Source organism: Molothrus ater, chromosome 6 (assembly GCF_012460135.2).
Source record: "Molothrus ater isolate BHLD 08-10-18 breed brown headed cowbird chromosome 6, BPBGC_Mater_1.1, whole genome shotgun sequence".
NCBI classification, from domain to species: domain Eukaryota; kingdom Metazoa; phylum Chordata; class Aves; order Passeriformes; family Icteridae; genus Molothrus; species Molothrus ater.
This window is the reverse complement of record NC_050483.2, coordinates 25390730-25416896: the sequence shown is the minus strand read 5'-3', so window position 1 is coordinate 25416896 and position 26167 is coordinate 25390730. Positions and strand designations below refer to the sequence as shown.

Genomic DNA, 26167 nt, shown 5'->3' with positions numbered 1-26167 from the left:
CACCCCTGAGCAACACACAAAAGGTGTGGGGCACTAAGGAGGGAAAAGCAAGTTTTCTGCCAATGGGGCAGACCATGTGACAGTCTGTGCCATGGCATGTGTGCCCCTGGCAGCAAATGGACAAAATTTCAGGGAAGAGAAGGGGAGAAGCAATTATTGCAATGCAGCCACAGTGCATGCAAAGGAACTGTGGTTTGGTATCTGATCTGCTACCTGGATTACTCTCTTGACTCACTTTCCTAAATTTGAAGCACAGCTCTGAAGAGAAGCACACATCCATGCAGCAGATGTGGAGACCTGCTCAGTGCATATGCAGACAAGATGCTGGCTGGGTGAGGTATTCCCCACCTGTTCTACCCTGGATAAAGGCGGCTGCTGCCATCCTGTCTATCCTTTAAGGGAGAGCAAAGGGCAGCAGTAACCAAGCACCACTGGTTTATGTGAGCCCACATTTGTCCAGGCCTTTTCTCATGATAAGCGTGCAACTTCACACACAACCAGTGTGCAGACACACAGCCATGATGAGCCTGCACAAACACACCAGAGGATGTATGCCTTGCCTGATGAAAATCCATTGAACTCTCTGGGAGGTATTTCATCCATTTGAAGGAGTTTGGCCTCAGACCCCACTGTCCCCAAGAATAAATCTCCAGGAACTGCCAGGCTTTCCTGAAACCCTCCCATCACTGCAGGACAAGAGCTGTAACATCCTAACAAGCAAGCTCACTGAAGAGATTAGTGCAAACTCCCTGAATTGGATGGGGCTTTTTTAGTTGCTACTGTTGTTTTACAGGCAGTACAGAACAACTAGCATGTCTCTGAGCATATGCTGAATTCCTCAGGAACAGGAGAACCACTCTAATTCTAAAGACAACAGTGCATAGAGACCTGAACACTCCTCTGCTGTTCTATGGAAAAATAAATAAAATCTCTCACTTATTTAAGGGTAAAAATAAAACAATAATATCTCAGTTCTGTGAATGTCTGAAACACATGTAACTACCCTCAAGCAAGAAATAACAAACAGGTAACATACATAAGAATTTGTTTCACTTAGGAATTTCAGCAATGACAATAATTAAAAACATCAGTCACATCTAAATTAGGAAGCGTTGGGGGAATAAGAAAAACCTTTTTTCAGAAAAATGAAGTAATTTAGCTTTCATAATTCTGGCATATTACTTGAAACTATAATGAGTTGAAGAACAAAAGAACACTAAAATTCAATATAAATCAACAGGGTCTCTTAAAATATCCATGATTCCATCAGCAGCAGAGTGGAGGTGTAGTTTCTTGCCTGAGCTGGTAAATCATCATGGAAATTCTGTTAGGCAAGTGTAAACAATGACCACTGAATCATTTCACTGGGTAAATTTCAGCCATTTCCTTACCCAAGATCCTGTTGTCTTTTTTTGTCTTTGTTTTTGTGCATAATACAAAGCCTACATAAGAAAGCTATTATGACAGCAAGAAACAAAAGGATAACGAGAAATTTTTTTAGTAATCATTTTTTTCCTAGAAGGCTTTAAGAAAGAGTACTTAATCGTCAGTCATCATTACCTACTGTTCTCCTAAAGTCTTTACATCATTTAGGCTAAATTCTGCCACTCTGGGACATGGGGGCTGAAATCTAATCTGTTATGCTGGTTGCCACTGCCTACTCAGTGTCTCACTAACTCCTAGAAGGAACAAAGTTCCTCCACAGGGACTTGTAAGGAGTACAGAAAACTATAATTATCAAAAAGTTATTATGTGCATTTCAGAACAATCCTGTAAGAGCCATGTGCCCAAAATGCAGGAGCACTGAGCAACCCCTTGCCAAGGGATCTTGGCCAACACAGTGAGCAGCAGGCACATGAGAAGGTGATGAGCGTTGGCCTCCTTTGGGGCACAGTAACAACAGCAACAGTGTCTGGAAACGTAAAAAGTGTCTGGGAACTTGTCAGACCAGTCAATGGCTGGAACTGCCTTCTATGAGGCCCAAAAATAATACCAAGAATTACTAAACTGGGTATCAGTTATGACTTATCCAGGCACAGAATTAGTCATTCTCCAGTGGCTCACCTTTCTGCTGGGTAGGCTTTTTTGCCCCTCTTCTCTTCCTTCCTGGTCACACATTAGCAGCCTTATTACTCTGAGTGACACAACAAATCCTCAGGAGGTCCACAATATTACACACGATATTACTCACACAGGTGGCTTAAGTATCAGCGTGAGCAGCTGGTCACTTTCTGTTCATAACTGTTTCTTTTAAACTCTGTATCTTCTACAGTTTTATTATTGTTTCACAGAATGGGTCAGGTTGGAAGGGAGCACAGCGGGTCATCTGGTCCAACCTCTCTGCCCAAGCAGGGCCATTCTAGAGTAGGTGGCACAGGATTGCATCCAGATGGTTCTGGACTATCTCCAGTGAAGGAGACTTCACAACCTTGCTGGGCAACCTGTTCCAGTGCTTGGCCACCTGCAGAAGTTCTGCCTCCTATTCAGGTGGAACTTCCTGTGCTTCAGTTTCTGCTCACTGTCTCTTGTCGTGTTGCTTGGCACCGCCTAGCAGAGTCTGGCTCCATCCTCTGACACCCTCCCTTCAGACACTGATAGACATTGATGAGGTCCCCTCTCATTTTTCTCTTTTTGAGGCTGAGCAGGCCCAGCTTCCTCAGCCTTTCCTCGTAAGAGTTGCTTCAGTCTCCTAATCCTCTTCAAAGCCCTTCTCTGGACCTGCTCCAGGAGCTCCATGTCCCCCTTGTACTGAGGAGCACAGATGCAGCCTCACAAGGGCTAAGTAGAAGGGTCAAATCTCTTCCCTAGACCTGCTGGCAATGCTCTTCCTAATGCATTCCAGGATACCATTGGCCTTCTTGGCCTCCAGTTTTACTTTTTATATACACTTTTTTTACTTTTATATACATTTACTTAAAATGTTTTATAAAACCTCAGAGTTAATTTTATTTACAAAACCATTTACTGCTTTATTTACCATAGTTTATTAAAACTGAAATCAGTTTGAAGGCTAATTTGTTTCCCTAATTATTTATGCCATTTTATTAAATTATTTAAATAATTTAGAAAATTAAAATATATTTGTTCTCTGCTTTCACTACTACTGTTTGCCACTTTATTTGAATTGGCTTTCACCTGACATATTGGACCTACACATGTATGGAACTTAAATGTAGGTCTAAAGCTATTAACCATATTATTTTAATGGACTAAACCTAGCTGAAACAAAACTTTCTTTTCATCTGTTTCTACACAGTCAATACCTGCCACTACTATAAAAAGCTTTCATGAGAAATAATTTTGAGCAAATCACAACCAAGAAAATTGGTGGTCTAATTTAATTACTGAGTAATTAGATCTGATTCTTTCTCTGTTTGAATGTAGTCAATAACAACAGTACTATAATTACAATCTACTAAAAAAAAAACCAACACATAACACTTAAGCAAAATATCTAAAGTATCTACTGCTTTGTAAAATCACAATACTCTACCAAGACAAGTTGTTATCAGCACAGTTTCCCCAAACCAAAGACTGTTCCATAGGTGCAGCTTCCCAGCAGCCAGCTTCAATGGTTATTAGGGATTTCATTTTCTCAAGGAGTATAGCTCTGGGACAGTTCACCATATGGTTTCACCTCAGGGAGAGAACTGAGGATCTGAGTGATGTCATATAAGGAAAAAAAAAATTAAAAATATAGTGATAGTTGCTGAGCAACACAGTATCTTTCTGGTTACAGTCACAAAATCTGCCTATCAAGGGATTCTGGTTTTGAGTTCTTTCAGTTTGAGGCTTAGTATAGTTGTCTTTGCAGATATGAAACAGGCAGGCAGTCATCTTGGTCAGATCCAGATCCTGAACCAGCTGACATTTTTATGCCAAATGTAAGCAAAACATAATTATCCTCAGTGTTTCTTCTAGTAATATATGCATACACATTCATGCATGCTTTTAAACACCTAAAGCAGATTGTAAAAGACTTTGATCGCAGATGATCAAAATTCCATTAATTTTTTTTATAATTATCCAGACTATAACAAGTCCTAGGCTTGAGATCATCTGGTATTTGAAGAAACTTAGAACACCTTACAAGACACAGAGCAAGTGAGGCATACATGACATTTTTACTGTATTTGCTGGGAGAAATATAACTGAAATATCCACAAAGGCTCTGTGTAGGGAAGTAAGGTGCAAGATTTTCCCATAGCTAAAACAAAAATGCCCCAAACAATGACAGCAAATCCCTGAATTTATCATAGAAGGCACTTTATACTTTCAGCAGCCAGTTTCTGTGCTCTTGCCCCCTATTAAAGGTTCCTGGAATCCTCAAGCTCAGGAGATTCTTGCTGCCAAGTCTACTACCCACTTGGCTGAATCAGACATGAATCACAAATCGAGACAAAGATCTCAATGGGTGGGAGGTGAAAGAGCAAGTTAAGTAGGAGAATGCTCCCCAAACGTATGTGAGTGAACCCTCACACAAACCTTTATCACTGAGCTCCTGAGTGCAACACTTAATTCAGCTCCCAAGGTAGGGCAAGGCTTCTACAGCAACTCAGCCCCATTATTACCACATTTCACCTTCTCTTGGTCCTGGGCAGGAAACAGGTTCCTGAAGCACCAAGCACTGATCCACAGAGCAGTCAGTGTTTCTGACTAGACAAAAAACTGTTTGGGGCCAGAATGCTGCATTATGATAACTGCATTATGATCCTGGTCCAGAGTCCGGAGCTGCAAGCATGGGCTTTGGACAGTCTGTGCCCTGACAGGCAACAGCATCATTCTTCACACTGAGATCTATGCCAATCAATGCCAACTGATCATCTGGCCAAATCACAGCAAATGGCCTCCTGCCAGGGAAGTGGCGTCACTTCAAATGCTGTCAGCTGTTGCTCAAGGAATACAGTGTAACCACATCCCTGGTCAAGGATATCCCTGAGTCCTCTCCACCTAAGGGATGCCTTGGCAGCCGTGACCATCCCTGCATCTAAGTTCCCAAGGGAACTTAACACTCCCTGCTTTGTCACACAGTTGATCTTCCCGTGATGTAGGAGTGCCAGCTGGAGCTGTAAGACTGATAATCGACAGCAAGGGAGAACATGCACTCCTAAAGAGCAGCAGTTTGCATGCTACACAAGCAGCCTCCTGATCAGCACCTCTCATCAGACTGCCAGGCAAACTGTGAACACACCTTCAACTCTCCCTCCCTCTCTTTCTCCCTCCAGCCTCCAACCTTAGAGAAGAAACAGTGCTTAGACTGTTCTTAGCCTTGATGCTTCTGGCTTTGCACTCAGCCACGGGTGAGGGCCACAGCTGCTCAACCAGCATTTGGCAGGTGGATCCTCTGACTGCAGGGTTTCCATTTCCTGTTTGTGCTGCACTCAGGATGGGCTGGGCTAAATCTTCGGAGTCATGAGAAACACTTAATGCAATAAGCAGAAACAACACTGCAAGTCAGAAGCCTCAGGTTCCTGTGTTTTCTCCCCTGTGGTGCCTCACCATGCAGTGAGATGCACACATAATTTGGTTTTGCTACTCTTTAGGATACGTGGTAAGCCTGCTGGATGTTCATTATGTCTGGACTAAAGGAAGAAGTGAAGGTAAAAGAAATGGATGGTCAGTATCAGACTCAATTACTAGGAGCAGAGAATCTCATGTCCCACTCCATAGCTGGATTCTATTTGTACACTCCAGGATAAGTTCCCCTCTAAATCAGAGGAAAAATAACTACAAAGAAGCAAAAGCCTTGTTTGTCCTCCTGCAAAGAGCACCAAGAGCCACAATCTGCTGACTATTCTGCAGGGATCTATGTTGGCATTTTGTTTCTGGTTATTACCAGTTGAAATTTCTGCAACCTCTACATTATTCCTGGGCCAAAAGACAAAATAATAAAGTTAAATGGCTTCAAAGGTGCGTTGTCACAAGGTTTCCTTCATTTATCTCACAGATATGTTGTAAACACTGATACTGTTGACTGAAAGATAGATTTTAATTCAACAAGAATAAATGTTTTCTAAGGGATACTAAACTGTCTGCCTTCCATAGCAGGTATTAAATATGGCCATTACCCCTACTCTCACATCTTGTGGTCTGCTCTGAAAGACACTGGGTTTCTAACAGGATGGAGCTCTGCCACCTGTCCCTACCAAGCACAGGAAAGCTGAATCCACGACATTCTGCTCCTACCAGGTTTCTGCCAAAACATCAGTCTTGCTGGAAACTGAAATGTTACTATCCAAGAAGTAAATGGAAAGTTCCTCACTATAGGAAAGTTGACTCAGAGCCCAAACATTCAAGATTTATTCAGGCTGTCCATCACCCAGAACAGATATGTGGTAAATCAAACATCACTTTAACAGATGGTGTGGCATAAGGAAAGAAATCTTTCTTAACCTCCAAAACAACTGCAGTTTAAATATTCAGAAACAGTCTAGCAAATTGACAGTTCTCTGCCTGTCTTTCACATCTCATGGGTCACTGACTGACTTCTCGAGTCATGAGAAGGGGACATCTAGAAAGACAACACTCTTTACATGATAAAATAAGCCCAGCATCCTATCAGGTAGGACACAGAATTATCAGTTCCAAACAGGATGAATATTTGGTAATACTTGATATCCAAACAGATCCACATTTCTCTGTGCACAGACCAATAAATAGGTTTATCCTAAAACATAATCACAACTTGTTAAGGCACAAACTTGTCATTTGTGAACTATGCATGACCTCAAATCCAAATGTGCTACAAGTGCCAATCAGTTTAAATCAGGTGTGGTTTCTGTGTAACATCAAGGGAGACTGTGTTCTGGCAAGAAGCCAGGAAATAACTTCAACAAGCTAATCTCCCCTGAGTGAACTTGGGAAGGAAGCTGAGCATGTGCTGCATCTCATTTGCAATGGTGGTGCAGTCTGTTACCTGGAGACACAGCTCTATCCTGTCTGCCCAGCAGCTCAGGGCTAGGCACACCACCACTTCAACATCCCAGTGACTCAAGAGGCCACAGCGGAATCTCCAGTCTGGACAGACAAAGAGAAATAAAGAAAATTTTAATACTTATCCTTTCTTACACTTTCCTATTTGCCAGAAACCACTACTGTCCAACAGGAATTGCAAAACTGTTTTCTACTAGTTGGTCAAAGATCCCTGTCCTTCTATCCCCAGCAGTTTGGGTTAAGGGACACATGTTGAAAGCTGACCCTGCTTTCAGCACATCCTCATGTAACAGCCCCAGAAACTGCATCCCACACAACTTTGAGATTCTGCCTGAAAGAAATGTAACAGTGGAAGACTATTGTACTGTAAATATTTTTTTCTATAGGAAAGGATAGGAAGCACAAGGACAGAATTAAGATTCCTGCATGTATATATCTACATACATATAGAGAGGTTACTGATAGATATTGATTTTTAAAATGTTTTCACTTAACTTTTCTTTCCTACCATGATAATTCAGCTTCTAACATCCTAAACTGTCAGACACTCACTTGCAAAAGATCTTAGCAAATTTCACTGCTTCAATATGGAATCTAGGTCCAGATATGTGCCCTTTCTCTGCTCCAGTTCCCACAACTGCAGGTTATAACAACTCTACCTCAGAACACTGTTGAATAATTTAGGTAATCAGTGCTTGTAAAGTAAATTAGAGGCACTCAAATAAGACAGTCAAGTACTCAAATAAGCAGTAATTCAATGTTAAGTGAAAATGATTACGAGAGTCTAAAAATACATCATGTAAAAACAGACCACACATATAATACTAGCAGTTTGCCAACTGCTCTTCCATCTATCACAAGACAAAGTCCAGTACTCCACCTCTCCTGCCTTGTCTCCTCTGAATTGCCTCTTCCATTATCCTCTAAGGAAGCATAAGGACTTACTGCCTCACCTGCAGTGCACGGCACTGTTCAAACAGGGCCCACCCCTGGCAATGGAATGCAAGTGTCAACATGCAGCAGGCACTGCTACTGAGTGGGGTGTGGTGTTTACCTAGGGGAAAGCCACATCCTTCAACCACTTTAATAACTCCAAGCTTCAACACAGTATAACCCTGAGATTATTCCAAACCACTCTGTTGAAAGGATTTTGAAACAAACAAACAAAAAAAAATAACAACCCCAACCAAACAAAAATCCATGCTCCTATTAATGGAATGTGGCAATGATTAAGAAACCTGTAATTCTATGGAAATTAGTACTCTTCACCTTATCCCATTGGAGCAAGAGGCTTACAAGGTTTGTTTTTGACACAAACCTGAGATTAGAGAAACTCTTCCTTCCCCAAGTCAGCCCTAAGAACTATGTAAGGAATACAGAGAAAAGATGACATCTCCCTTGAGCAAAGACATCTCCCTTGAGCAAAACTACAGGATCAAAAGATAATTTCTGTCAACAGAAGGACGTAAGAGAAGTGAGTTGAATTCCTCCTCTGTATCAGTAGCAGCTAGCCCCAGAGACAAGGGGTTATTTAAGATTTGAATTTCCATAATGTAGCCTTAAGAAAGAGAATCAAATTCCAACCTTACATAAGCATGAGTGACTCAACTAAAGACTGAAACTGAAACAAGGCATCTGTCTTCCTGAAGAGTTGTGGGTGTTTGAACAATAGCAAATGTGTTTTATGGAGCATGCTTCCTCTGCCCGGAAGGTAAACCTGCGTTCACCATCAGGATGCTGGAGATCCCACCTTTGTAGAAGCATAAACATCAATTGCCGATTATTAAGATGTAAACTCACCTAAAAATAAAGTAAAATAAACAGGGTGTAGTTTATAAGGGCAATTTATCTACCAAAATTATTATCTCATGGTAAAAGAGATTTAAAAACCCCCATAAAACTTCAAAGAACTTCATACTGTTGGCTCCTAGCAACAGAACTGCAAGCCACACTCCCATATCTTGCACAACCACCTACACCAGCCTCCTGGTATATGGAGCAAGCAGCAGCTTCTGTGCCACATTGGACATGGGTAGCAAAACCCAAGAGCAACCAATATCAATTTACCAGGGTTCAACAAAGAGAAGACAGACATTTGAAATGTCATCTGCAGATGGGTGATGACCTACACTGGACACAGAGGAACAGGCCATGCAGAGAAGTTACTTCACAAGACAAGACTGATTTTGCTGCCCATCTACTCTTTTTCTTAAAGAATGCAATGTAAAAAGAATATTGGTGATTTGGCTACATTCATCCTATAGTCCCAGACAGGACTGTTTCCCGTAAAATCAGAGGATTGAAAAGGCAGACTAGGATCAAAGCACAGAACTATAGCAATGGAAGAAGACATATTTCTAGAGATCATGTGGAAAATCCCAATGAATAAATAGGGACAGAAGACAGATGATTAATTATGTGTCACTCCAGTTTTAATATTGGAATGAGGAATCATAATCAGGACATCAGCCAGTCCTATTACTGGAAAAAGACTTGGAGACTGTTGGCATAGTGATTAACTATCACTGGACTGTTACAGAGCTCAGGACTTGCTCCCTTTCTTGGCATCTTTGCTGAAAGCAATAATTTTCTGTGGTTTTGCTATAAATTTTGAGAAAACAACTCATGAAACTCTTGTAGGGGCCTGATTAGTGTCCAAACCCAAGCACCTGAAAGTCAGGAGTCTCCACTTTAATATCCTTTTATAGGTTTTTCAACAGAATGGCAGGATCTGTCCTGAAATGAGTAACCTCAGGATAACCCTTCTGGGTTAGTACAAAGAAGGCAAAAAAGTTCCTTATTTAAATGCCACTGAGCAAGACAATACAAACTGTATCAAATTATCAGCTCAAAATTCTGATACTCAGCATTTTGCACTGTGAAAAGTGAGAGCTGAGGCGTAGGAAGGTTTCTTAGTTTCTTCAGATTATATTTTCCCCCAAACAAAGCTGACCCTTTGTGGGGTCAGTGACGCCGTCCCTACAGACCATACATGGGTGGCAAAGGAGGGAGCCCACACCAAGCAGAGCTTGTCATTATTAGAATATTCAGGTCAAGTGCACTTAGCCAACAACCCACTCAAACCCCACACAAGATAACAGCTGATCTGCATGCAAAAACACTGTTCACACAGATTTTTATCCTTTCTGTTGCATCACATAAGCATACAATGAAAGAGAAGAGTCCAAAGGTGATATAGTCTTCTCTAGCTCTGCCTCCTTCAGAAGACCAGGGTCCCAAAACCCAGATTTCCTGCACAACCAGGAATGCACAACCACCAATGCACAAGAATTCTTTGTAGGTGTTTCATTCTCTGGTGATTTGCTCTAAGTTAACCACCTCAAAAAAGAGCTAAAACTCTGTTTTTTTCAGATTGAACAACTCTTAACAAAAACCTGAGGTGTTTCCAAGGCTAGAAAAAGACTCATATTGACCCCACTACAAAATTTCTAGTCAATCCTCTTGAAAGCTTTTTAACTTTGAATTTTGAGGAAGGAACCCGAAATCTAGGAAGAGGAGTGTTTTCAAAGCAGGAGTCAGCAATGTGAGGAACAGAAGTCAACCTGACAAAGCCTGGCAAATTGTAAGAACCTCAAATTAATTTGCAGTAGACTGTCATTAGTAGTTAATTACCTTCTGTGGTGACTGCTTGGCACAGCACAAACAAGGGATCAATGCAGCTCAGCTGTGAGGGATGTGTTCAGCCATACACAGGAGGGAAGTTGAGGAGGCTCAGCTGTGCACCAGGGAGCTGTGAACTAGGTGTTCCCCACAACAGAGGGCACCTATGATGGTGCCTGAAGAGCCTCTCCAAGTGCAGCCCTGCAGTGAGTTCCCTCTCTAGCATGGGCACCTCACCCGGGCCAGGCAGTGCTGCCTTGTTCCACAGGGTACACTTTGGGAATGGAGAGAGGATGAAACATCACTGCCAGATGTCAGCACCTTCTGCTCCTGGAACATGCTCAGATCCAGAATTACATTTGAGCTGGAACTTTAATAATGCCTTAAATGCAAAACTGAGTACTCAGAAGTTAGAAATTTTCAGAATGGAAGTTTTCGGTACAAACTTAAAGACGACCGTTACAGCAGCAGTACACTGTTTTCCAAATGTTAGTGAATTTGTTTTCACAACCTATTAAATGAAGGGGAAAATAGTGAAGGAAAGATAGGTTAATGTGAAAAGTACAACTAATTTTGAAAGCTTAAACTGAGGTGTCAACCTTTGCTTTTCCTAATAGCCAGTGTTATACAATACTGTAGGATACTGTTGTAGAACAGCTCCCATTAACTTTGGCTGCATGCACAAATGTTCAGTGTTTCTGCTAGTAAGGCTCACTCTCAAGTTAGTCAAAAGGAGAATGAAAAAAATACAGTTATTGGCCATGGTGAAAGTCTCCATAAATAACTTCCCTAGTCTCTTCCCAAGCAGAGAGGGACTGTGAAACTGTCAAAGGCAGCAGCTCTCCACATCAGCATTCAGCCGCGTTAAATTGGGAAGTCAGCCTTTCCCTTCTGTGATCCGCTGCAGAGCTATCTGTGAATAAACAGAGGTTCTGCAATACATTACATCAGTGACTGTGGAACTGTAACTTATCCTTTGAGTTGACTGAAAATATAGAACTGTGAAAGTCATGAATTCTGTGCATCAAGTGCTATGCCTACTTGTAATGAAAGACAGTAGAACATTAACATACCCACACTGCAGGCACGTGAGTTCTTTCATTACATATACTTTCAATGTTTGACTGATGATTTCTTAATATAGTTGTCACATGTTCTCCTGGGGTTTTTTTGAGAATGTATTTTCCTTGATTTTTAAAGCAATAATCTGCTTGCCTTTTAAGTTTTGCTCTTCCCCTCGCATTTCCAGTACCCTTCCCAATCCCTGTCGGTGACTCCCCTTCTGTCTGATGGTACATAACCTGAAGCTATTACAACCCTCTTACCTCCCTCATCTCCAAAGTTTTGCTCTTTACCTGCATTAGAACCTTGCAGCTGCCCTTTGCAATATGGGTACCCATAAGACTGGCCATTTGAAAGCACATGACAGTACCACTACCTGTGCCACATGCTCAGATCTGTGCCAGATGCTTCAAAATCTTTGAAGATTTTCAGCAGAGGTGGTGATTTCAGAGCATTTGAAGAGGTTCCAGTAGTGAAAGGTCTCGATATACGGCAACAATGCTCTCTTCATTTCCAAAGTACATGCTGCAGAGTGAGCCAGAGCTGGCTGGTTGGTGAGAGATGCCTTCTTGTATGGGAAAACCCAATTCACAGTTGCCTCGTGCACAGCTGAGCCTCCTCAAGCTCACCTCCTGTGCCTGGAGGGGGATGGCTGCATACATCCCTCACAGCTAGGCTCCCTCCATCTCTTGTGTGCCCACAACACACAGACTCTGACTAGCACCAGCACCTCAAAGGTGAGAAGTAGAAGCCTGCATTTGATTCAGCACTCCACCACAGGAAGCAAACGAAGTAGAGCACAGAAAATAGTTCTGCCTCGAGTGAACATCACTAGAAAGAACCACGGCAGTGTTCTCACTATATGGAGCTGCTTGAAAAGAGCTGAGACGCAAAGAAAGCTGTGTTCTCTGTAGCAGCTCAGAGTAGTGAATGCAGCTTTAACTAAGACTGGATCACTTTATGATTGGATGTGGTAGAGATCAGGAGACAAAATCAGTTATTTTGATAATTAATGATCATTTTCTACCATCACTGAAAACAAAGACCTTCAATGTGTTCAATGCAATTTATCAAGAGACGTTATTCTTATCACACGAAAATTGTACAAAGTACACATGAAGTTGTATGAAGCAGTTTCTGCTGATACATCCCAAGTGAACTATGCCATTCCCACTAACTAACTCATACAGTTCTACAACATCCCAGCTTCCTGTTAATCCTCTGGATGAATCAGACACATTTTCGTACCAATGACAGCCAGACTAAACAAGTTTCTATACATATTCTTTGTCACCTGTAACCACACCTCTGCTAGAATGTGGCTCACGTACAGATGAGGTCAGAAGGCTGAATAAAGCAGCAGACTGAAGCTGAATGTGAGTAAAATAAACGTGGTAATAGTGGGCTGAGGTAAACAGTTTAAAGTGTTTGCATCACTGCATCACCTTACTTGGATATTTCAGCCTGTAAATACGGAGTGCTCCTGGATTCTGGGTTAATGCTGAGCTCCCAAAAGCAGTGTCTGTGCTCTGCTTGCTATAGTCACCAACTGACTTGGAGAGTCTGTCCCAAGCTCTAAATCTGGATCATGTCAAGTCTATGATCACTGCTTCACATGAGCTGTCGATTTGTCTTTGGCTGACTTCTTACCAAGCTTGCCAAGGAACAGAAGATTTGCTAACAAGCAACAATAGCCAGGCCTGATGGGTTCAGGGTAGGTTTCTGTAGAATCTGTCTCACACCTACATGTTTTGGAATGTAAAAGATTTCATCCCTTGTGAGAAGATCATCATTCATCAGTATAAAAATCCACTCAAATGCTGCTGGTTATGTTATCCCAGAAAGCATTCTCCATTACTGACAGGAATGAATTACTTAAGCATTGGAAACAATACACCAATACACCACCATTGGAAACACCACCACCACCACACTGTTATCCAGTGCCAGGCTATTTGCTAGCCTGACTCTGGATGAACAGGTAGCCTCTCCCTGTTCCCTACACTTTTATTCAGAAGGAGTTGATGGACACTAACACCTGCTCTCACTCCCCTCCTTTTTTTATTATACTTTTCCCCAGGTATGCTATGCTTTGGACAGACAATGCCACCTTACCTAATTTGTGAGCTTTTGAGATGAAGCTCTGTTGGTAGAGAAGAGCACTTAAAAATTCCATTTAAACCTACACTATGCAAGATCCAAATTAACATGGACTGACAAGCCAATTTTCTCTGCCTCAGCCCCCTTTCACTGCAAGAACTACCCTGACTGTGAAGGAAGAAGAGAGATAGACTTCACTGCTGCTGTACATAAGATCACCTTTTCCTTCCAAGATGTCTAAGGTTAACATTATTTTTTCTACCACCACATTTTATAGATAATCACTACAAAATGCCATATGATGATCCTTAGTTTTTCTCAGCCACTGCTAAACAAAACAGCTATTTACCACATAAATACAATGTGCATTCTCAGCTTCCAATATTAAATTGCATCACATTGTGAGCATTTAATCTAACCAATCCACTTTACCACATTCCATTTATAATAAACTTTAGATGTGAGTTGAGGTAATTTTTGAATATGTTAACTACCACACTAATTACACATGGTAATCAAATAAACCAGTTAAAAAATATTCACTCTAATCAAACTGGTCTAACAGGGTAATAGTGTCAGAACCCAAAAATACACAGACATGCAAAATTTCCAAACTATTGCTCCAACCACTACCCTTATTTCTTTTAAGACTGGCATGGGTTTTCACGAATAAATCTGCTGAGTCAATGACAGCGTGAGAAAAATACACTTAGGTATTACCTCTTTAAATATGCATCACCCAGTGATGAAGAGTTGCTGTTACTTTTTTCTCACCTTTCCAGTTGAAACAAGCATTATAAGGAGGTTTGAACTATAAAAGTGGACATACAAAGAAACTTCTACAATACACCCAACACAGCAGGTCCATAAGGAAAAAGTTATCACAGAGTTCTTTCAACTTTAGACTGTATGCCCAAACAACATGTCCTTTAACATATGAAAAATGAAAACTATCAGAGTGGAATTGATTCAGAAGAGAAGAATCTTGTAATGTCTAAGTCACCATTTCAGATATATCCATAATTAGAAACCCTTATCTGATAAGGCATTTAATTGCCTCTCTCTCACCTGATTTGGGAACAGCTAAGTCAATTTCCTTACAGACAAGAATCCACACTACTAATAAAAAGTCACCATTAGACCTGATACTGCTGATGGTTTGATATACTCCACCACTGTAATGTACAGTGGTGAAGAATTCATCCTCAAACTGAGAGATGGCTCTCAGTTCAGAGTTTTGTTCCAAGTACTGTGCAAACATGGAACATTACCACTGTTTGCCTCAAACTTGTTCAGTATACAATAAGGAATATTTCAGTATTTAGGACTGTCATTACAAATATGCATGTTTTTAGCAGCATGAAATGTGTTCCATCAAAAGCAGCTCCCTGGTGAGCAGAACACTAGAGAGAGAAGCTTAGTTTCTACTTGACTGGTATCTACTGTCCTGCACCCTTATCAGAGTATCTACAGCTGGTCACTGTCCTCTATAAACTTGTTCCAAAAGCTCTCCTAGCTCCCTAACATTTCCACACCTCCTCATAACTTCCTCCCTTTCACCCCTGTGCCTCAACAAGCACCTTCCACATTGCCTAACCTCACCAGCCCACAGCAGTGTATGATCCCTCCCACACCTTCTGCTAATTACCCTCAGGAGAGGAGACACTACCTGCTGCAGCTGGATTCAGCATGGAAGCACCTCCTTGCCAGTCAACATGCGAAACAGAAGACAGCTGTTTATCTCCTCTGGTACCTTCCCCCCAGAGAATAAAAAGTATGCACTTATTTTGGTATAAAAAGTATGCACTTATTTTGGTTTCCTCTCTTCCACCCAGTCTGACCTTTCTGAAACTTTAAAGAGCTCTTGAAGAAACTTTGAGATGTCTATGCCGCTGCCAAATTTGGCTAAAACCTACTAAAGCAGTTGAAATTGAATTGATAGAGTGATTACACAAGCTTTCTTTCCTTTGGAGAGTAGGCTAAAATCCCATTAACAGTCTTACTTATGTCATCCCATCATTCCTATTCTTCATTTAAAAATAACAATTATATGCTACTGCATTAGCTTATGTAACCCACCCCTGAGCCAAAGTAGTTAAAACTTTCATCCTGTATTTATTAATTTATTTAGTTAGTTAGCTATTAAGTGTGTGTGCCTTTCTATACGCTTGTCCATTTTGAGGTACTTGATGTTATGAAAATTACAATTAAGAAGATCAGTGAAACCAAACCAAATGCACTTCACTAATAAATATCCCCCAAAGTTTCTGGTATCACTGTAGGCAAGAACTGAACTGCTTTTTCTCTAGCAAATTGTCAGCTGTTCTCATGGTTACAGTTCTAGGAATTTGGAATGACAGGTCACAGCTATGAAAATGAGTAGATTTATTTGGCATGTTTCTATCTAGTAAATAACATTCTCCTATAAGGAGGACAAAAGGCTGCTGTACATTACTGTGGTATTTATTCTCTGTGAAAACCACTCTTTAAAGTCCCTGTCCCAACAAAGAAGGTGGTAACCAGACTTCGTACTTCTTAAAACTGCTCATTCACAGAATTAAGACAAAAATAGATAAGTCTTGTATCTTCTCCATTGCTATAAAGGCACCACTGGTGTTTTCACTGCAAGATTCAGCTGTGTATATACACCTCCCAATGGCATGAAGCAAGGCTACAAAAGTATGCTTCCCATTTAAATGCAGGAATGTTAGCTTTTGCCATAGGGTAAAATCTATTCTGTCAATTGGCTATTTGAAAAATAACCAATATTTCTTAAGTCACTGCCAAGAGTTACAAATATCCAAATATGGCATTATGCAGTTTCCATTATCACAGCTTTGCACCCTTGGCTTTCACAAACCCCAAGCTGAACCAACAGGACAGCAGCAAAATCTGCTTCTCTCATATTTCCATCCCTTCACTGTTAGAAGGGTCTTCTTTCAGGAAAGCCTGGATAGCCCCATTTCAAAGCCTCTGCTAATTACTGCAAAATGGCATGAATAACTTATGCAGAGAAACTGGAACACCACCCACTGAGCTGCTCTCAGAGGTGGGCCTGCCCAGATGTGAACTGTCTCAGTGGAGCCAGGCTGGGACTACACTGTCACTGTCATCAGCCCCAAGGTATTCACTGCCCCCAACACTCCAGGGACATGCCCACGTACTGTGCTCAAGAAGAAACAAAAATTTAACATCATCATGATATGTCAATCCATCCAACCCCAAATGCTCTGTGAAATACTTAACTGAATCACTCATCCTCTTGGAAAATAGTTTGCCAAGTGAATTACCAAGGAGAACTTTCCTCCAAGGAATACAGTCAGAGACAGCACTCCCAGGCATATCATCCTGGGATTTAAGTCCTGAGAACTCCAGGACACTGGACACTGAGGCTCCTGAGCTTCCCATCTCCCACACAGTCCTACACAGGTAGCTTGAGAGCCCACAATATTTCAGACTCAGCTGGGTCTTCATCTCCAGATCAACAGTAGAGAGGTCTGGGAGGGCCTTCTTCAGCTCAGGTCTCAAGTTCCTGGGTCTCCAGATGGAAGCCTTGAAGCTCTGATAACAGGAACATTATCAGAACTTCTACTCCCACAGTTGAAGACCTGGGCAAATTTCCAAGGTCCCTGGTAGGCACTGGGGAGCCTGGTAGGCTTGACAACCCAGCAGTTCTCTGAGCACTGGTCTGAGCTTAATCATAAGGCACCAGGCTCCAAATTAACTTCTAACATTTCCAGAGAAAAGTCTCAGGGAATTCCTCAATACAAGAGAAATTTCAAAATGTCAAAATTTCCCATGAATTAGGAAACAGAAAACTTTGGCCCACCTCTGATTCCAGTTTCCTTCAGAAAAGTCTCTATGCTTTGTGTTCCACTCTTAGAACAAGCCTTCACCTATTAAAATACACTGAAAACAATAGATAGAAACAAAATGTTCCAAATTGCCTCTAAATCAAATCTTCAAAATATAAAACCATTCCACAGAGTATCCTAAAATTTGTAGTTATTTTCACTCGCATGTTTGTGCCTTTAACCCAAAGCCTTCCACTCTAAAATAAACATTCATACTGCCTCAAGATTTACAAGTTGAAAGGACACATCCTGTACAGTTGAACCTCCAGAGGTTCAAAGCATAGACTCCGACTTTGGCACAGTATGAGGTCACTGTTTTGCTGAAGAAACGACTGGACAGCATTGTCCAGTACCAAAAGACATCAATGACAAGAACTGTCCTGGATGCCTCCAGATATTGCCGAGCAAACAGTGCAGCCATCTGAGATGAAGGGCAGTGCACCTGACCACAGGAGAAACAGCAGATTCCTGGGATTCCAGCTCTTGGTGGGTAATGCAGCAAGGAAGGGAAAGATGAGCCATGTAAGCAGTCACTGAGCAGGTGAGCCCATTTAATTTATTAGGTAGTGCCATGAAGTTCTGATGGTTTAGAGTCCTAGGTACCAGTCCCTGCTCTGGTTTGACAACTTGCCACAGAAGGGATAATGAGATAAAGAAAATCAGCCAGAATGCAAGCTCCTGGGTGCAGTTTGCCCCATCTTCCCCTATACTGCAGGTATGGAAACATAACTCAGCCTTTTAAAGCATCAAGTATTTCACTTGAGTTGAGGAAATACTTACTTTACAAGGAGGAATTAAACAGTCCTGCAGCTGTGCTAAACTTCAGAAAACTGCAAAAACTTTTTCAAAAACTGAATTATTATAATACTATCGAAGTTCTCATTTTCCCACACACCTAAGTGAACAGGATGGTCTCAGAGTTTAAAACATTTATAATATGGATGTTTTTAGTTTGTCTATAAATCAGTGTTAGAGATCTTCTTCTTTAATATTTTATTTTCTTGTAATTAAAAGGTGACTATAAAGACTTCCTAAAAGAAAGTAGTAGCACTCACATTATACATGCATTTCAGACTATAGGGGAGGATACAGCCCCAATCATTTAGGTCTCAATACTGTATTCAGTACCAATGACTTCAGAGAATCAGAAGCATAAGCTTTGACATAGCACAGCTTCTCATCTGAAGAATCAGTTTTGCTTCAGTCTATACTCACACAGTTTAACCAGATGCCACGATGCCATCTCAGAGTTCTCTTACCGCTGAAACATCATCACTTAATTCTTGCTGCACACATATTGCCACAGCAGGGATATTGAGTCAAATGATCCCATGGCCTTTTATTATCTTTAATTTCTGTTCTCCTGCTACTTTCACAAAATCACATAGCATGTCTTTTAGAAAAGAAAGCAAAACAAGTGATTTTTTTTTGTGCAAACCAGATTCTATCTCAGAATCAAAAGTACAAACTAAGACTTATAATTAGATGTTTCTTTATACTCAAAATGACAAAATACAAAACTCTTTTTTTTCTCTTCCAAAATCAGGCCACAAGTTGATGCAAACAAAACCAATATTGTGCACAGCATTTTAGTTCCTGGACTATGTGTCCTTTAAAGTAGTAAACCCACAATTACCATGAGAAAAGTCCAGCTGGAGGTATCACCTACAGGTTGCATTACTTCTTCTTTATACCTTTTTTATCAAAGCATATGTTGTGCTTGAAAACAATTCAGCACCAATGAGTTGGCAGTAGAACAACAATTTAAGCAGCAGTATCAATGAAGGTGGGAGGGGGAATTCACTAAAGCTACATTTTTCAAGTACAAAAGCATGAGAAGCACTCTGTATGGAGTCAGGGAAATATACATCAAAGACTATGAAAAAGCAACTAACTATATGCCTTTAAAAGTGCACTTCATGGATGAAAGCTGCCAAATTACAGAGGGGATTTACTGAGAAGAATGTGTTGCTGCCAGAATGGACAAAAGCATGCATTCTATCCATTCCAAGCTCCTCCCCATCTCCTGTCATGCTCACAGCAAGAAGTGGCTCAAAAATTGACAACCACAGACTCCAGGACCTAAAGAGACAAAAAATACCTGCTGGGAAATGCCTGGTAAAATTTTATTTTGAGCATCTGACACAGGAGACTGGAAAAAAAGAAAAAAAACAACCCACTTATGATCAAAAAACACCTCCCCGTATTCTTGGGACGTAAAGTACAACTCCACAGCAGAAAGAAACAGCGCACACCTGGCCGGGTTTTTGACGAGCCCACGTGCAGAAGCGCTTTTCCAACAGGCACAGCAGCCTGTGCACCGCAGCGCACTGCTGCCGGCCCAGGACAGGAGCTTCACGGAGCTTTCCTGGAGTTGGGTCACGGAAACCTCACTCCAAGCGGGAGCATCTGCTGGCCCCTGAGGAGCCCAGCGGGTGCCCAGCTGCCCGGCCAGGGGGCAGCGCGTCCCGGGCGAACCGCTCACCCCGCACCCCTACCTGGCCGGTGTCCTCGCCGTGCTCCAAGTGCACGATGCCCTGGCTCCTACACTCCGTGTCGCTCAGCACGTCGTCCTCCGAGTCCTCCAGGAGGGACGAGGAGCCGGTGGAGGAGATCGAGGAGTTGGACAGTCGGCGGGACTGCAGGTGCAGCGAGCTGCCCGTCCTCAGCCCACCGCCCTCCGGCCGCGCCGGCCGCGCCTGGGGGCTGCCCTGCGCCTCCTCGCTCTCCTCGGCGGTGACGGTGAGCCGGGGGATGACGGGCGGCAGAACCCCGTTCGGGGGTCGGCAGCCCCTCTTCGGCCGGTCAGGCAGCTGACGGGCGGCGGCGGCGGCGACGGCGGCGCAGCGAGCCTCGAAGAGGGAGCAGAGCTCCCCCACGGTCAGCCGCTTGGCCCGGCTGAGCTCCGGGCTGCTGTGCAGCCCCGCGCGGGGCTCCATGGCGGGGTCGGCGCCGGGCGCCTGCCGAGCTGCGCTCCAGGAGCGGCGGCCGGAGGCGCGCATGGGGGAGCGCCGCGCCGCCGCTGCCGGGGAAACTTCTTTGTGGATCAGTCAGTCTCCCGCGGCTGCCCGGAGCCCGGCGGAGAGGCGCATCGCCAGCCCACCCTGCCCGGGCAGCTCTGAGTCACCCGCGGCGACAGCCGGAGGCTGCTACCGTGCCCGCTGACCCGGCGCCAGGGCCATGGGGGCGCGCTGAGCCCGCCCGACCGCCCGCCCGCCGCCACCGCCCCGCTCCGCCTCGGCGCTGAGGGGAGGAGCGATCGAATCGCATCGAGCAGAGCCGCGCCGCGGGAACCCCTGCCCGCCCCTTCCCGCCGCCACCACCATCACCATCACCGCCCTTTTGGTTTCGCTTTCCCTGCGGCGGTCCCCGGGGAGCGGCCTGGGGGTGTCCCGGTGCCCGTCCGAGCGTGCCGCCTTACCTCCGCGCCGCCGCTCCCGCCCGCCGCCCCTCGCCCGCCGGCCGCGGCTCCCCGGGCACGGCGGCTGCGCAGCGCGGCGAGCCCCGGCCGCCCGCGGGCCGGAGGGCGGCGCGGCCCCACAGCCCAGCCTCGGCTGGAGGCGGCCTTGGACCCTCCCTGGGGATTTCGGCCCCTCAGGGCCGCGCGTGGCGGTCCGGGGTCCGTGTGTGAGCATCCCCTCGGTGCGCGCTGACACCGGCGGCCACCTGCAGGCCGCCGCGGCTGCCGTGGAGGGACCGCGACATCCTGGGGTGGCTCAGCGCGCCCCGCGGGGGCGGGGATGTGACTGGGCTGTCCCCAGCCCGCGGGGACCGGGTGACGGTGCGTGAGTGACCGCGCGGTGCCGGCAGCTGAGGGCGCTGCCCCGGCCGCGCTGCGGGTCCCCACGCCCCGCTGCAATATCCCCGGCGGCTGCGAGCGGGACAGGGGCTTGGGGCAGCGCCGGCCTCCCGGGAAGCCCGAATTGCCTGTCAGTCAGCGCGTTACTGCTGAGCAGTGCTCAAGCAGGCTGCCTTCAGCCGCCGGTTGCTGCGATACCCAAGCCCCCTTGAACGAATTTCAGCGTTTGACACCCCCTGCCTTGGTACTTCTTGCCTGCTAACTCCCACTCTTTACCTAAAATGTAACCCGTGCTGGGTTGCCGCATGTGTTGTAATTGTAGCTATTAAGACCTTTGGAACGGGAAAGGCGTTCTACCATAGGGTTACATCAGCTGAAATGATTACTAAAATTAATAATTTTTGGAACCAAATGCTAAAGTCTTCAGCTGAGTTTTTGCTCATTTATCTCATTGTTTCCTTGTACTGTCCCATCTGTCTCTCACCATCTGCTCTCTCTTGCCTGGTGCTTGGGCTCGGAGCTCCTTGCAAAAGGGGCTGTGGAGCTCCACCGCACCCAGCGCAGTCCCAGCCACGGCTGGGACTCCTCCCTCCAGTGATGCTATAAATGATTTGTTAACCTGTCTTGTGATTCGGACAGATTATCTGTAAAATGATCAGTTGATTATTTTACAGCTTGATCTTTCAGGTTACCTTTGAAAAAACTTGTTCCAAAAGGCACCGCACAATGTGCCTTCCCTTGAGGTGGCTGCTGTGCTTCTCACAGGGCCCACAGCTTGTGAATGCTAAGGAGCAGACAGAAAGGCAGCTGAGAAACTTAAAAAAAGAAAAAAAAAAATCAGTCATCTTTGGACACTTTTCTGAAACTACATGGTGCCTAGGCAGGAATTTGGGAAGTCTGGATTTTCGGCTTAAACGGCCAAGCTTTGTGGTAGACTTAGTTTTGTGTAGAAGCTGTGGTGGGAGTTCTCCCAAGGTGTATGTGATGGGGGAGGCAGGGTTGACAGCAGCTGCCAAATTATGTGAAAACACAACCAGTAAAGTGCACAGTAAAGTGGTTGGCAGTGCAACTTTTCCCCAACAGGCCGTGAGAACACCAAAGCACCTGTAGGAGGGTATTCCTTCACAGTAGACTGTAATAGATTTACGTTCTTTCTGAAAGAAGATAGTCACTGCTTTTATTACTAATTTTACAATCACTTTCAAATTTCTTGGAGCAGAAAGGCAGTCTCAAAACATGAAAATTGATTAAACCTAATATATACCTAAAGTCATAACAGTTTAATCAAAAGCATGATTTTATAATTGATGGTTTTATAAGAATACTCACAGTAATAAATTTATAGATAGAGCAGAAAATGCAAAGGGCAGTTTTAAATGGGTATTCAAGATTATACACAAGGTTGGACCCATGTAACTCTTCTATGTCACTCTGGCAGCTTTTGTCTGTAGATAAGCAAGCTGGAAAAACATATTTATTCACAGGAGAGGTGTTACATGTGAGCTTTCATAGGGCAAACAGGAGCCCTTCAGGAGATGGCCTGCTGCATGTGGAAGGACATTTCAGTTTCCAGTCTCTTTTAGCCATTGCTCTGTCTGCTGATTCTGCAATTACAAGATTATGTGTGGTCTATGATTAGGAAATCTTATTTAGGAAACCTTAACCTTGGTAACGGTTCTGGGACTAGCAGCTCAGTTCAGTTATAAAATATAATTTAAAAGATTTTACTTTCAAGTAATGAAGATGAAAACAAAAACATGTAATACATTATCATTTTAATAAATACATGAATAAAAATTGCTATTTTATAATATTGATTAGTGGTGATTTCTTGGATAAGGTTAGATAGGTTTAATTGACCTCATTTATAGTATATCACTCTAGAGAGCTGAAGTTTGTGTAAGATTTAACTCAAAATCTTTCAAAGGTACCCAGGGAATAAAGAGATTCTTCAGTCAGTATCACCACATTTCCTCATAGGTGTACAGCTGTTTTAACAAATGGAATGGTGCTCTGTGTCCTGACAAAGTGTTGGTGACTTGTACTTTTCACTTGTGAAATCCTGCATTCCTGATAGGACAGGGCTGCCCGCATCCACCCGTGGTGCTTGCCAAGAGCTGGCTCTGATAAGATACAGATAAATATGTCCCTGTTGTACAGATGGGTGAACTGATAGACAGTACATGAGTTGACTACAGAAGTTGGGGGCAGGAGCAGGGAGCTTCAAATTTGCTCTGTGCTACTCTAACCACCAGATCACATTCCCACCTCCAGGGGTGAAGCGTTTTGCTTATCACAGTCATTCTGGCTCACATCGGCACTGCTGCGCACTGCCAGGGTTTCACATTTCACACATGCCTGCTACAAAAACTGCTTTCTGCCTTTATTTGTATTGGCAAAAATAAAAGTCTATTTCATTCCCATGAAATCCCTTTCTAAACATTGTTATCATTAACATATTGCTTATTTCTACTTCCTTCCAGTTTGTGTTCCCATAGGGTGTCTAAGCCTTGACGATACAGAGACAAAGATGTGACAGACATTTCTAAATAGATTAGAAAGATTTCATTAAGACAACGGTTTAAATATGATCTAGAGAGGAGCCTTGGGTTTAACTTGGCCTGTGTAGTACATGCATATTGTTCACTGCCCACATGAGATTTCTCAGAGACCTTAGAGCATGATAGCTGAGAAACGCCACCTCTTTCAATTCCATGCTGAGCATGACCTCAGAACGCCTGAGAAGTACTTGAGTGCTGTGATTTGCAAGTCTCTCTTGGATGCAACAAACACAAGCATTTATTAGTAGTTACCATATCTCTTTCAGGATATAACTAGGGAGGAAAGGAGTTGGGTGTGTTTTTATACAGAAAGGCCCTTTTTCCAGAACTGGAAGAAAGGCACATGGCCCAAGTGCTGGCCACGCCTAAGGGAAGATCCCAACTCACCCACAGCCATTCATGCCTGAGGCAGAGTTTCCCCTCCGTGGCTGAGATGAAGAGCACATCCCTTCCTGGGAAGCCAAGCGGCAAGCAGTGGGTGGGCTGCCTGCCTCTCGGAGTGGTGTCAGGAGCAGCTGTGCCAGGGGATGGTGCTTCTCTGCACAGAGGAGCTGGGAGCAGAGCAGGGGATGGTGTGACCAGTCTGGTGGAGCTGGCAGAGGAGCAGCAGCAGGGACAGCAGGCAGCCTCAGTGGCTCATCACCCGCTCCAAAGGGGCTGAGCACCCTGGCCACGTGTTTTAGTTATTCTGTCTTTGCTGCTCATTAGAAAAAGTGAGAAAGTTAGTGCATGTTACAATCACATCCTCTTTTTGTCATACAAACACAACCAGATAAAATTATGCAAGTACACAGCTGCTGCATGCAAGAGGAGAATGAGACTCCAAACACAGGTCCTATGATGTGAAAACAATTGCTGCACTGAGAGCTCTTTACTTTTGGGATTCATTTTTGTAGGCTATTTGCCAAATTTCTCTATGCAAGACATTTATATATTTTTGATATAAACTCTGGACACCTAATAAATGAAAGCCATATTAAAAATAAAAAGGGGGGAATGATTTTTTACCTAAGAAGAAGCAAAACTGTAACTGATCTAAGTGTATGGATCACACGAACCTGCAGGAAAGAGACAAAAAACTATGAAGGTCCCCTCGTGGCTGGAATTAAAATTGCATTTCCAAGTCACGCCTGCACAAAGTATCTCCGGCTATTCAGCTACCTCGCATACCTAAACTGGAGAGAGGGAGACAACACACCTCGGGCACAGTCAAATGCCAATGTCCCCTTGGAAAAATGGGTGCTAGTGTTTGAGATCATGAGGTGATAGCTATGACAGTGAGGAAGGACACAAAGGATAAGGCCACAGGGGAGGAAGGAGAGTGCACAGCACCCCTGCTAACAAAATGTCTGCTGGTGTATAGGGCATAGGGTTACTCTATAAGAAAGGGTAGGGAAATACTCTGGAAAGAAAGACCTACGCAGAAGGCGAACATCACCAGAGAGAAAAAAACCTGGGAGAAAAATAATTTTTCTCCCACATCTGCACCACCTCATGCTGCAGGCAGTTGCTATTCTCCATCATGAAAGAGGAAGAGAAATGCCTTTTCTTGTCACTTCCCTCTCACTACTTTTATCCCTCACATTCCTACTGCTGCCCTGGGGGCCAACATATCCAGGGAATAACATAAAATGGGGGAGGAGAAAGGGCCCTAGGTATAGTATTCCATGACAGGAAATGTGTGCTGAAAGGAGCAAGCAGGTAGCAGCATCACTGGCTGCAGGTTGTTGGTTTGGCATATGGATTGTGCTCTCCCTCCTCAAATTTCCTGTAGCTCCACGGAAGAGCATCTGAGATACTGACATGGTTTCTGCTAATGTTTTTCCTGTTCTTGCCTTAAATAAAGGATTTATCTTCCACAGCTGGCATTTTAGCAGAAAAACACAAAAATTTTGTAATTAAGCGTAGTTGTTATTTTTGACTAGCCATATGTAACCCCTCAGAACACTGGGACGTATTTGCCTGTATTTATGGTGACACATCAAATTTTGTGGACTTACTCCTGGTTTATAATAGTGTAAAGAAGAGGGGGATGTGTCTCCTTGTGAATACAGACAGACTGTTTCAAGACGTTTAATTTCACCTGTTCATCCTTCAAATTGTGGGTGTGCTTAAAGAACAAATCATGGTTCTATTGTTAAAAGACATCTTCAGCAAAAGACTATTTGACTTCTGAGACATTTAAAGGAATAAACTATTGTGGTGGTTTGGCCCTGGCTGGATGCCAGGTGCCCATC

The 26167-nt window shown here is 43.7% G+C and overlaps 1 protein-coding gene across 2 annotated transcripts in view; it reads right to left on the bottom strand.

Annotated features, from left to right (window-relative positions):
* Positions 1-20724, bottom strand: part of ITPKA (inositol-trisphosphate 3-kinase A) — a 39533-nt gene extending 18809 nt beyond the window's left edge. Inside the window, exons 1-2 of one of the 2 annotated variants that reach the window (XM_036385014.2) lie at positions 20069-20724; positions 19672-19722 (exon numbers count right to left, since the gene is read on the bottom strand). In XM_036385014.2, coding sequence (XP_036240907.1) covers positions 19672-19722; positions 20069-20572 — 555 coding nt within the window. In that variant the 5' untranslated portion in view covers positions 20573-20724. The remainder of the gene's footprint in view (positions 1-19671; positions 19723-20068) is intronic. The other variant, XM_036385015.2, reaches the window with a different exon arrangement.
* Between the last annotated feature and the right edge of the window lie 5443 nt (positions 20725-26167).